Below are 13,458 nucleotides of genomic sequence, written 5' to 3'. Positions count from 1 at the left end.
CTTAACTGACTGAGCCACCCAGGTGCACCTCAGAGTTAGTTTTCTATATGTAATTGTAGATTTTTATGTGTGGGCGAGGAGGCAAGCTCAAAATCTTCCTACATCACCATTTTGATTTTGTCTCTCTTATTATCTGGAATTCATTTTTGCTAATGTTGTGAGGTTTGGATCTAACTTAAATTTTTTTTCTAGGTGGATAGCCTGATTTACCTAACACGAATGTAAATGCTGGAAATATAAACTAGTACACAACCTCTGTGGAAGGTAATTTGGCAGCATCAGTCAGAATTACAAATTCACAAACCATTTGGTTAGCAATTGTACTTCTATGACTCTAGTCTATGGATGTACTTGCATGTATGCAAAATGACACATAAAGTTATCCATGAAGTAGCTGTAAAACAAGATTAGAAACAATTTTAAAGTCAATCAAGAGAGAATTTACTAAATGAATCATGGTGTAACCATACAATAGAAACTACATAGCTGCTTTAAAGAAATTAGGAACTATCACATTGATAAAGGAAAAATAGCAAAGTACAGAATAATGTGTAAAGGTGATATCATATGTGTCAAAAAAGGAAAAAAACAAGGCATATATATATATCTTACTATATAAACATAAGTTGTCTCTGGAAGGATACATAAAAAACTGGAAACAATGATTGCTTTCAAGGATGGAACTGGGTAGTTCAAGGACAAATGGAAAGGCAAGGGAGACTTTTCACTGTATCCCCTTGTGTAGCATGTGCTTATCCAAAACTAGAAATATTAAGGCCCAATTTAGATATTATCTCTTAAACAAAAATATGGGAGTTTATTAAAAGAAAAAATATCTTAAATATAAATAACCCGGGTACTGGGTACACAGGTATTTGTTATGCTATTTGTTTGGGTTATTTCAGTTAAAAAATAATTGAATATTCATGAAGTACTAACAAGTGGCAGAATTATAGGTATTTAAATTTTTCTTTTTAATATTTTCTATTTTTCCTATAATGAATTACAGAGATATTATCTCTGTAATAAGAAAATTTTTAGGTATAAAATATAAATAAGTTGACTTATTATATGGGAAAATCACTATGTGGGAATAATGAATGTTGAATGCTTTCTACAGATTACTTAAGATGTTTATTATTAGGATAAAAATAGAACTACAGACTGGAGGACTTAAAAACAATATTGGTAAAAATGGAAGAAGAACCTCCCCCTATTACTACCTCCCAGTTCATCTCCACATAAACAGTTTTTTTAAAAAAGTATTTTATTTATTTACTCATGAGAGACACAGAGAGAGAGGCAGAGACATAGGTAGAGAGAGATAAGCAGGCTCCCTTTGGGGACTCCAATGTGGGACTCGATCCCAGGACTGCGGGATCACTTTCTGGGCCAAAGGCAGGTGCAAAACCGCTGAGCTACCCAGGCGTCCTCACATAAACAGCTTTGAATAAGAAACTGTTTTCTGAAAACTCTTGGACAACTATTCAAGTGTAGGATAACTCAAGTTATTACAAGGAGATAAAGTGAAATTCTGAAGGCAAATCAATTCATGTTAACATTTATCAAGTCTCAACAGAATGTTTTTTAAGAGTATAGAGAGTAGAGAATGCCATCAGTTAAAGACACAGAATGTGTTAAGAGTATTGAGTTGCAAATGTCTAGGAATTATTCTTGTCATCAAGCTTGCATTTACTTGCACAGGTGAAAAGATGAAAGACCTCGAAAGACCTCATAACAATATTCCAGCAAATACGGCGAACCAATTTTCCATGGTGATATAACAACTATTTAGGCAATTAGTAATCACAATCTGGTTTTCTAAAGTCGTTTACATGTCAAGTAATGTGCAAAAATACCTTTGCTTGAGAGGAATCTGCAGGTGCTCAAAGTACAATTGGTCCAGGGAGTTTATGCTCATCACAATCTCTTCTTCAGACACCAAATCTATCTTGAATGGGTTTGCTGTGATATGACACTTCAGATCTCCTTTTCCATCTGCCAATACCAGACTACCTGCATCCCCTGAACATGAAATCAGCCTAGAAAACGAAGTAAGAAGAGAAAAACAGGTTTACATGGTTCAATGTGATTCGCAATTCAAATTAGTGTGTAAATGGGGTGCCTAGATGGCTCAGTCAGTTTAAGTGTCTGGCTCTTGATTTCAGCTCAGATCATATATGCAAAGTGCTTGGCAGTGCCTGGCACATAATAAGCACTCAATAAATGTTAGCTAGCATCATTATTACCCTGGTCTGGACAGTCTAGTAACACTTTGTTGCACCGAACACTTTGCTTTTTTCTCTCATCCCAACCGTACACTCAAACACTAAGGAAATAACATAGGTTGGATTTTGATCCACTGAGTCCACAGTGAGATGGAATCTCTCCTGACTCTCATCAGTCCTTGATTTGACAGGTAGACTGTTAGAATATTCTGGATCCCCAGGAATTATGTAAGCTCAGAGGCAGCACTTACATTCCCTGAGAGGTCTAGATATTTCTTTCTCTGGTGCATAGTCACCCTGGTAAATGGTCACCTGCCTCTTTAGGGAAGGTGAGGGGGGATATTTTATGTTATTATATCCTTATGAAGTCCTTATCCATGGATTCTAGGCTTCCCCTTCAAGAAAGATGCCTGGGTTCTAGAAACTGTCTGGATTTTTGTGAGAGGTTGTATCTCACTGTTCATCAAACCTAAATGGAATTCTTTTGATTGCTCTATCAAGTAGGACTTTAGTGCATCTATTCCAGTCCAGGGGACCTTGGATACATTGTTCACTGACTTGAGGGTTAAACCATCTTGGGTACCATACATGCACTGCTGTACATTATGGAAATATCTTCACCTTGTCTCTAACAACTAAATGCTGCTACTTTCATTCTGCCACGTGGAGTCTCATCATCTCCACTGAAATCAGGGAGCCCATTTTGATAGCATGATTTCCCACCATTATTTCTAGCTCACAAAAGACATTCATTGACTATAGTGCTTTCCAAGTGTTCCCTCACCAATATATTTCTCAATGAAGGGAGTATCCTTTGGATCCTCTTGGAGAACAAAATTAGGGAAATTAGGGGCTAGATGAGCTGTTGCATATGATATATCCACGTCAATATCTTTACCTTTCTAAGTCTATGGATATCCTAAGTCTTTCTACTCTGTGCCAAGGAATTTCTGGTATCTCAACTTCATTCAGCAGATCCCATAGATGAATATAGATTATAATTAACCAGCCAAGCAATAATTAGACCCACTTGCAGCTGTCCAAGCTAGCATATCAAATCTAGATTCTCTGGTACATGTACCCATGTCAATAAATTTAATGTGGTCCTAAAATTATGTTCCTTCCTTCAGTCTAGGAATCTCTCAGAAATAATTTCCATCCATATTCCCAGGACTTTTGCCAGCAAAAAAATCTTGTAATTCTTCAGGTATAAAGGTTTGACTGTAATTAGCTCTGTAGTCATGATGGTTTCTGATGGTGAGTTTAGCAGCAATGAAGGATGGTAGGTTGAGGCACAAGAAGTCCTGGAATCCCCTTGCAAAATATATCTTAGGTGAGGTCAACACAGGGTGTCCAAGTCAGGTAGGATCAGCTTTATTAGAGGAAAAGGAGCTGCTTCTGCTGGAATAGGAAGCTCGGTGGAATTCTGAGGTTTAGGTACTCAGTTATTCAAATCTTCCCAAATGTTGCTTTTTAATTTTCCCTTTTTCCACTCAGTGCCCTAAATTCTCAGAACTGATGAGGCTGTGAATTAAACTCATGGTCTAAGTCAGCAAATCATGGACTCAAACTCTGTACCTGATTTTCAGCTATAAGGATAGCTACAACAGATGTGAGAGACTTTTAGGACTGTCATAAAAACGTATTTGGTTTCTGAGAATGCCTGAACTAAGAATTCAAAACCTGATACTGTACTTTGCTTTCTTTAAGTTCTTCAGTGAAGTTAGTAATAGGCCACTTCAGAGTTTTGAGTTCTTTGATAATTGTGCTATTCTATGCCCCTACTACTTGGTCTGCAGGGGCCATACTTTCAATACGTGCTTTATTTTAGTTGACCACAGTTAGTAATTTAAATAACTCTGCCATGGAATGCTGTGGTTTACTGCTAGTTGTATTAGTTTGCTAGGTCTGCCACAACAAATACCACCCTGGGCAGCTTAAACTACAGAAATTTATTTTCTCAAAATTCTACAGGCTGGAAGTTCCAGATCAAAGTGTCAGTGGGTTTGGTTTCTTCTGAGACCTTTCTCCTTGGCTTTCAGATGGCCATCTTCTTGTTACATCCTCACACAGTCATCCCTCTGTCTGTGTTGTGTCCTAATCTCCTCTTCTTATAGGACACAAGTCATATAATATTAGAGTCTACCCTAATGACCTCATTTTAACTCAGTTACCTCTTCAAAGGCCCTACCTCTAAATATAGTCACATTCTGAGGTACAGGAGGTTAGGGCTTCTCCTGCGGATTTACCCCAAAGATACAGATGCAGTGAAAAGCCGAGACACCTGCACCCCAATATTCATAGCAGCAATGTCCACAATAGCCAAACTGTGGAAGGACCCTCAGTGTCCATCGAAAGATGAATGGATAAAGAAGATGTGGTCTATATACAATGGAATATTATTCAGCCATTAGAAATGATGAATACCCACCATCTGCTTCTACATGGATAGAACTGGAAGGTATTATGCTGAGTAAAGTAAGTCAATCGGAGAAGGACAAACATTATATGGTTTCTTTCATTCATTTGGGGAATATAAAAAAATAGTGAAAGGGATTAAAGGGGAAAGGAGAGAAAATGAGTGGGAAAAATCAGAGAGGGTAACAAAACATTAGGGACTCCTAACTCTGAGAAGCAAACAAGGGGTAGTAGTGGAAGTGGGGGGGGATGGGGTGACTGGGTGATGGGCACTGAGGGGGGCACTTGACAAGGTGTTATACTCTATGAGCACTAGGTGTTATACTCTATGTTGGCAAATCGAACTCCAATAAAAACTATACCAAAAAAAAAAAAAAAAAAAAAAAGGAGGTTAGGGCTTCAACAAATGAGTTTAGGTGGGGGGGGGGCACAATTCAGTCCTTAACATTAATATCCCATCCTATAATGGTAACCAGGTCTTTGCTACCTTCAAATCCAGCCAAATCATCTAACCAATCTCATATTCCCATCCTGGAGGGTTTGTTGCTTATACTCACTTCTGATACTAAAAACTATCAACTAAGAGTCAACTGTAGATTAAAGAAAAAACTCTGGCTATTTAAGTAGAAAATAAGTAACTTAATATGGGGGAATTGGGAGCTTACAACATCATGGGAAGTGTTGAGGTAATAGTAATGACCCCTAGAACAACACTACATAACTGTATGGTCAATGGAACTTCTATTGCAGCTAGAATCAGGAAGCTGGAAAAGAAGACACCAAGGCAACTGCTGGGCTCCAAGATCATGCCACGTTAGCTCCAGAGATTGGGAAATTACTTCCCTAACTAGTGTGCCTCTAGAGACATTCTATACTTGCCAAATCCACACTAGCAAAATGGGAAACTGAGTTCTTAAATCAAGATCCCTGTAAGTGCACCTGATTGGTAGAACCTGAATTATACCAGAAACTAGATGCCATGGGAATATGGGAGATGGAAGAATGTAGTTTTCAGCTTTCTAGTTACTACAGTAGCCACAGGCCCTCTAGAAAGAGGTTGGAATAGAAGCAGAATATGCCATATTTACTATACAAAGTAGTTATCACCCTGACCCTAAAACACAGTAAAAATAACACAGAAAAAGTACAGATGAATTTTACTTAAGAACATAGATGTAAAAATGTTAAAGAATCTACCAGTAAACTGAATCCTCCAGGATAGTAAATAATAATACATTGTGACCAAGTACACACCCTCCCCCCCATCACACACAAGCATAAACACAAATGTGCATGCAAACTGCAAAGCCTTGAAAACAGTCTCTTTTTATTTCTTGTTTCCTAAGTCCTTGGCATACTAGCAGCTCAATGAATAGAGACCTATTTTGAATTTATGGTGATTCTACTATAATTGAAATAGTTTCTCCTTATAATCTTTTGACTATTAAATTTTTATGAAAAATTATCTACATAAAACTATGATAATGATATAGTGAAAATAAAAGCATCTGGCATAATCTTATCTACCCTTAGTGAAATAATATAAAACAGTAACAAGAATTAACAGGCAGAACCAAGTTGAAATATCACTGAAAGATATGCTGAGAACTAAAGAAGATGCTGTAAGTATATGAAAAATGCTTTTTAATCCCCAAAGATTTTTTTTCACCTTGACACTGATTATTAATTTATCTCTGACTCTAAGTCAAATTACATGTTAGACTTCTGAGACTACCCTTAATTAAAAGTGAGTCAGCCTAACTGTATAAATTATGGTAAGCATGGGAGTTTGGCTAGTGTATTAGATCTCTGGAGTCCTGCTGCTAATCTGAGTAAATTAAATAGCTCTGCTTCTATTTATTCCCAAAGTCTGGTTGATGAATCCTTTTCTTTGTGAGAAGGACAGCAGGAATCAAAAGCTCTGCCTCTCCCCATTTATAAGTGCCAATAAATCAGATGGTAGAGGAAGAGAAAACAAAATGGATAACATACAAAATGGATAAATATATCCCCAAATAACTGAAAACAAACTCTGCAAATGATGGTAGCTTTGACTAGAAAAAACAGGAGGCACACATAAAATCTGCTACTCAAAGTATAATGAAAGACCATATTGGGGGCATGTGCAAGAAGATCTCTTGTTCCCTGGCTTACCTTACAGTGCTGGGCTTGATTGTGAGGACATCAGGAACTTCATACCTGGGTTTCAGGGGAGTTTCTTCATTTATTTTAAGCCTGAAAATATTTCCCTCTATACCATAAACTTCGGCCAGTAGAGGAACCTGGGAACAGACAAGAGATTAGTTTCAAGAGGTTATTACCCAGTGATGGTCAGTTCTACAGTCAAATTACAATAATTAGAAACTATGTTTGAATTATTATAGGCCACACAAACTGGAGGACAATGGGAATCACGAAGGAAAAAGCTCCCCAATCGGGGATCCCTGGGTGGCCCAGTGGTTTAGCGCCTGCCTTCGGCCCAGGCTGTGATCCTGGAGTCCTGGGATCAAGTGCTACGTCGGGCTTCCTATATGGAGCCTGCCTGTGTCTCATGAATAAATAAAATCTGCCTGTGTCTCATGAATAAATAAAATCTCAAAAAAAAAAGAAAAAGCTCCCCAATCTTTGTATATACTTACTTGTCTATACCTGTGGTAGAGCAAGAAATACCTTCTATGTATTCTATGGCTAGGCAAACATATAATTGTCTATACCAGGACCTTTAAGGATGAAAGAAGTTTCTATTAATAATTGTACTGAAGGATGGGCATAAACTGAAACTGTTTTTGGAAAGCTGGGACCTATGGCCCCTTGTATATACGACAAAACTGCAGATATCTTAAGAGTTTGGTGTTAAAACTAGGGCAACTGGATTCCAGCAGAATGAAAGATGAAGGATAATGAGCCATAGAATGGAAAGGAATAGAGAAAAAAATAGTGGTCTTTGGAGTTCCCTAGGATAGATGATTGTGGCTCGCTGTACCAAAATCAAGGCATTTCCTGTATACCTGGGAATAAGGTCTGGGGAACTTTCTCAAGAGGTTGGGATATTCTCAGCTTTCTTAAGAAGCTGAGGAACTTAGGTAAAATTCTGTCTACAGTGGGGCATGGAAACAACATAGAATTATAGAGAATATAGAATTTGATAAATAAAACAAAACAAACCTCAAGAGAATAGAAGTGGTTAGCTATAGGTTACAAAATGAGGCATCTAGGTCAGAGAAATATGCATTATTTAATATGCAGTCATCTTTATTATAACTCATATACACATTAGAATCAGATGTGGATCTTTAATAAAAAGTATCTAGGATCTCAAGTGTTTTTGTCTTCCATTTGTCAGGTAGTTAGAAAAATCCAGTTTACTTGAGAATAGTGGAAAAGTCCACTATACTAAAAGTAGTATCTTAGTTTCAGTATGACAAATTTTCTCCTCATAGGTATTCTGGAGTCTTTGGGTGTTTTAATGAACCTGCCCATTTTTCAGTGCCTTCTCCAATTCCTTAGAAATTTCAATGGGCACCTGGCGTATAGAACATTCTATTACTCTACTGATTCTTAAGGTATGATACACCCGAGAATTTGCTTTTCTAATCTATTGTTCCCCTTTGATCTACTCTAATGAGCAGTTTTAAAAAGGGGTCAAATGTGCCCATGCTTCCAAACCTCCATGCTTATCTTACAAAAATATCACTTACTTTATCATTCACATTACCAACTCTCCCTACCAAATAAAGGACCCAAAAGCATGAAGTATCACCTGCCAATGTTAGGCGAGGCGCCTCTTTTCTCCCCAAATCACGTTATTTAGAATTCTGAGTGATAGCAAGCAATTCCAACACAGAGCTAGTCTTTCTCAAAAAATGCTTAGTCAGAGAAATATTTTGACAGTTTTCAACATGCTGTGCCATATAGTAGTGGTTGTTGCCAGATTCTTCATTAAATCCTTCATGTGATGCTGAATTCTGGTTACAATTGGGTACATGTAATTGTTATGTAACATCTTTTTTTTAAAGATTTTATTTATTCATTCACGAGAGACATATATATAGAGAGGCAGAGACATAGGCAGAGGGAAAAACAGGCTCCCTGCAGGGAGCCTGATGCGGGACTCCATCCTGAGACCCTGGATCATGCCCTTAGAGCCAAAGACAGATGCTCAACTGCTGAGCCACGCAGGCATCCCATTTAACATCTGTTAAATGGGCAGCCCCAGTGGTGCAGCGGTTTAGCGCCGCCTGCAGCCCAGGGCGTGATCCTGGAGACCCTGGATCGAGTCCCATGTCAGGCTCTCTATATGATGCCTGCTTCTCCCTCTACCTGTGTCTCTGCCTCTGTCTCTCTCTCTCTCTGTCTCTATGAATAAATAAATAAAATCTTAAAAAAAAAAACATCTGTTAAATGAAAGGGTAAACTGAGCAGGCTGTGTAACATAGTGTAGAATGGATACAATGTGGTGTAAGTAAGATAGGAAGCAGGGAGACTATCACAGCACTTAAAATAATGATTTTACTGGAACTTTGCCTTTTGGAAATATATGAAAGTAGTCAGGGCACTTAAGCAGTGACATGACACTTAAGAGTGACCAGGTAAAAAGTACAGTGGCTGTGACTGCTTTTACAGATAATTCTTAAGGTAGGGTTATAGAAAGAAGCAGAGACATAGGCAGAGGGAGAAGCAGGCTCCACGGAGGGAGCCCGATGTAGAACTTGATCCCAGGACCGCAGGATCACACCCTGAGCTGAAGGCAGATGCTCAACCACTGAGCCACCCAGGTGTTCCTTTTTCTAGCTTTATTAAGATACTATCCATTGGAAGAAAGACAGTCTCTTCAATAAATGGTGCTGGGAAAATTGGACATCCACATGCAGAAGAATGAAACTAGACCACTCACTTTCACCATACACAAAGATAAACTCAAAATGGATGAAAGATCTAAATGTGAGACAAGATTCCATCAAAATCCTAGAGGAGAACACAGGCAACACCCTTTTTGAACTCAGCCACAGTAACTTCTTGCAAGATACATCCATGAAGGCAAAAGAAACAAAAGCAAAAATGAACTATTGGGACTTCATCAAGATAAGAAGCTTTTGCACATTTTAAAAAAAAAAGAAGCTTTTGCACAGCAAAGGATACAGTCAACAAAACTAAAAGACAACCTACAGAATGGGAGAAGATATTTGCAAATGACGTATCAGGTAAAGGGCTAGTTTCCAAGATCTATAAAGAACTTATTTTTTTTATAAGGAACTTATTAAACTCAACACCAAAGAAACAAACAATCCAATCATGAAATGGGCAAAAGACATGAACAGAAATCTCACAGAGGAAGACACAGACATGGCCAACATGCACATGAGAAAATGCTCTGCATCACTTGCCATCAGAGAAATACAGATCAAAACCACAATGAGATACACCTCACACCAGTGAGAATGGGGATAATTAACAAGGCAGGAAACAACAAATGTTGGAGAGGATGCGGAGAAAAGGGAACCCTCTTACACTGTTGGTGGGAATGTGAACTGGTGCAGCCACTCTGGAAAACTGTGTGGAGGTTCCTCAAAGAGTTAAAAATAGACCTGCCCTACGACCCAGCAATTGCACTGTTGGGGATTTACCCCAAAGATACAGATGCAATGAAATGCCGGGACACCCGCACCCCGATGTTTCTAGCAGCAATGTTCACAATAGCCAAACTGTGGAAGGAGCCTCGGTGTCCATCGAAAGATGAATGGATAAAGAAGATGTGGTTTATGTATACAATGGAATATTACTCAGCCATTAGAAATGACAAATACCCACCATTTGCTTCAACATGGATGGAACTGGAGGGTATTATGCTGAGTGAAGTAAGTCAATCGGAGAAGGACAAACAGTGTATGTTCTCATTCATTTGGGGAATATAAATAATAGTGAAAGGGAATATATAAGGGAAGGGAGAAGAAATGTGTGGGAAATATCAGAAAGGGAGACAGAATATAAAGACTCCTAACTCTGGGAAACGAACTAGGGGTGGTGGGAGGGGAGGAGAGCGGGGGGTGGGGGTGAATGGGTGACGGGCACTGAGGGGGGCACTTGACGGGATGAGCACTGGGTGTTATTCTGTATGTTGGCAAACTGAACACCAATAAAAAATAAATTTATTATAAAAAAGATATAATTAACATGTAACATTGTACAAATTTAAAATGTACAAATTTCAGGTTGATTTGATACTTATATATTGCAAAAATGATCACCACTATAGCATTAGCCAACAACTGCATTATATCACTTAATTATCATTTCCTTTTTTGTGATAAGAGCATTTAAGATCTACTCTTTTAGTAACTTTAAGTATTATTAGTTATAATCACTATGCTGTATAGGAGAATCCCCAGAACTTACTCATTTTATGTACAGCTGGAAGTTTATACTGTTTGGCCAGCATCAACCATCCCCCACCCCAATCATACTGTAATCATCCCTTACATGTTTAATGTTCTTTTGTAAATTTAATTACTTCAGGTCATTCAGAATTCTAAGATTTAAAAACGTGCTCAAATACAAATAAAGCTGAAATCCTGTTAGATTATGTATTGTCTCCTAAGTGAGACCTATATTTCCATTGCTTTCTCAAATTCAACTAACATTTATTTGGCATCTAATATTGTGATGTGCTGTGAGAAAGATTACTAAACGCTTAGAGGGAAATCTCAATTTAGAGATGAAACATAAAGTATTCTGTAAGTGCTGTGGGAGAACAAGAGAAGGGACTATTAACAATGACCATAAGGAGAGGGGCTCTGGGCTGTCTCTAGACATTCAAGGGCTAGCAGGACTCTTGGCAGACAAAATGAGCAAGAACATCCTAAGCAGGGAACACACAGCCTGCCTACATATGATGAACAAATTGCACCTAGTTTCTACACTCAGGGATCCTCCCAGTTTTAGTAAAATGGCTCCCTTCAAAAAAATTTTTTTTAAAACTAAAACTGGTATGTTCTGTTCTTAAGGTTGCAGCTCAGGAAACAATCCTAATTATATGAAGAGGCAGTTAATAACCTTGCTTTTACTTTTACCATAATGACCTTTTACAACCAAACACACAAATCAGAATCAAAGCTCCATTATATTTTCATTTTAACTCAATTAAACAAGTGATTTTTTTCCCAATAGGTAATCTTTTTTAAGGTCAATATACAGATTAATTCATATCTCCTACCATTATCAACATAGCTTTCATGTTCCAAGCATATAGACTCCTTAGACATCAGTATGCTTTGCTGCTATGATCTGGCTCATGCTGTTTTTAATTGACTTAAAAATTTTTTTTAACAGCAACAGATTTTCAGAAGTCCAAAAATAAAGCTACTTGGGTTAAAGCCGGTGGGAGTGGCTCGGATGCCCTATCTCTGAGTCTCTCCCTGAACTGAGCGCTGAGACAGGTCCATGGAGACCTGGGCTCTGTGGCTGACAGTTTAAAAACCACTTCTCCGGATTTCTCAATTGCCGGTTATTGCCTAATTCTTCCACTAAAACCTTGCTTATGTTAAAACACCTGGACATGAACATTATATTCTTCTAACACATTAAGAATTTCTATATGTTCCTGTTCTTCTCCTGTTTGGACATTTATGAAAAAGTAATAGACAAATAAATGATTGAATCTCTTTCTCCAATTAGTGATGATTGGAAATGACAATGAAAAGATATGTTAACTTACAGAAACGAGATGTATAAACTAGGAGTTAGTGTGAATACTTACTTAGATCATAGTGGCAGTTACATTCAAATTGCAGCAAGATGGATTTATGTAAAACAAGTAACATTTCATTGAGCATCACCCCCTCTGTAACTGAGCATTTTAAATAATGACACAGTACGGATTTTGCTCTCTTAAAAATATTTAAAATCAGTAAATGTCCACCTACACAGAGAAAATGAGATAAATCTTCAGAGAAAGGAATACATTTTAGAGGTTCATTTTAGTACAAGTCTCCACTTGGTTTTTCATAAAACTTTATTTAAAGGCTCACTTCTCATGGTCTGGGAAAGGGTACTAATTCTCTTTTCCTATCTTATTTCTTTCATACTTATTAAAAACAAAACCTGGTAGTCTGTCATCATAAATCTGGTCTCCTTATTGTTATTTGTTTTGTTATTGTTTTTGGCCACATGAGCAAAAATATCAGATTGTAAAAATCATGGTGGTAGAAACAGCCTTGTCTTTGTCTTCAAATAGTGGACTGATCACAATTATATTAAAACAAAATTTGTTATTTACCAAGAACTGGGAATCACAACTAGTAGAGACTGTGACTGAGTTAAGAGAACAGCCCTAGAACACATGTTTAAGTGGAATGGAATGGAAATTATGACTCTTGATTATAATACATATAATAATATATATATTATAATGGACATTATAACTTTTTGATGGATACAGACCTTGCCTTTCCTCTGGCACCAGGTGTCTTCACTATACTCTAAAAAACAGTTCATCTAGAAGATCTACAAGTGTGAGTAAATTGCAGATCAAGACCTCCCAGGATTCAGAGGACTAAGAGCTCATCAAATTGCCATAAGGAACTAAATGCCCCTTTCACTGTTGTAGCCAGTTTATTATCGCAAGCACTGATTCTCTACAGAGAACATCTGCAAGTTCACGCTGAGCATTAGCCTATTGGTTCCCCAAGGACAGTTAGCCTGTTCAGGTATGCTTCTGATTGTTTGGCTAGTTCCCAAATTAGCTGCCTGTTCATGGCCACCCCTGCATAAACAGTACTGGCTAACAAGTGGTAGTTCTTCCTCATCTGCTGAGGAG

At 37.8% G+C, this 13,458-nt stretch overlaps 1 protein-coding gene across 5 annotated transcripts in view; it reads right to left on the bottom strand.

Annotated features, from left to right (window-relative positions):
- Positions 1 to 13,458, bottom strand: part of GANC (glucosidase alpha, neutral C) — a 75,933-nt gene that overhangs the window by 53,970 nt on the left and 8,505 nt on the right. For all 5 annotated transcript variants that reach the window (XM_025473066.3, XM_025473064.2, XM_025473063.3 and 2 more), the window contains exons 5-6: positions 6,801 to 6,928; positions 1,860 to 2,042 (exon numbers count right to left, since the gene is read on the bottom strand). In XM_025473066.3, coding sequence (XP_025328851.1) covers positions 1,860 to 2,042; positions 6,801 to 6,928 — 311 coding nt within the window. The remainder of the gene's footprint in view (positions 1 to 1,859; positions 2,043 to 6,800; positions 6,929 to 13,458) is intronic.

The sequence above is a fragment of the Canis lupus genome, chromosome 30 (genome assembly GCF_003254725.2).
Source record: "Canis lupus dingo isolate Sandy chromosome 30, ASM325472v2, whole genome shotgun sequence".
Taxonomy (NCBI): domain Eukaryota; kingdom Metazoa; phylum Chordata; class Mammalia; order Carnivora; family Canidae; genus Canis; species Canis lupus.
The sequence above is the reverse complement of the archived record's forward strand: the minus strand, read 5'-3'. Positions and strand labels throughout refer to the sequence as shown.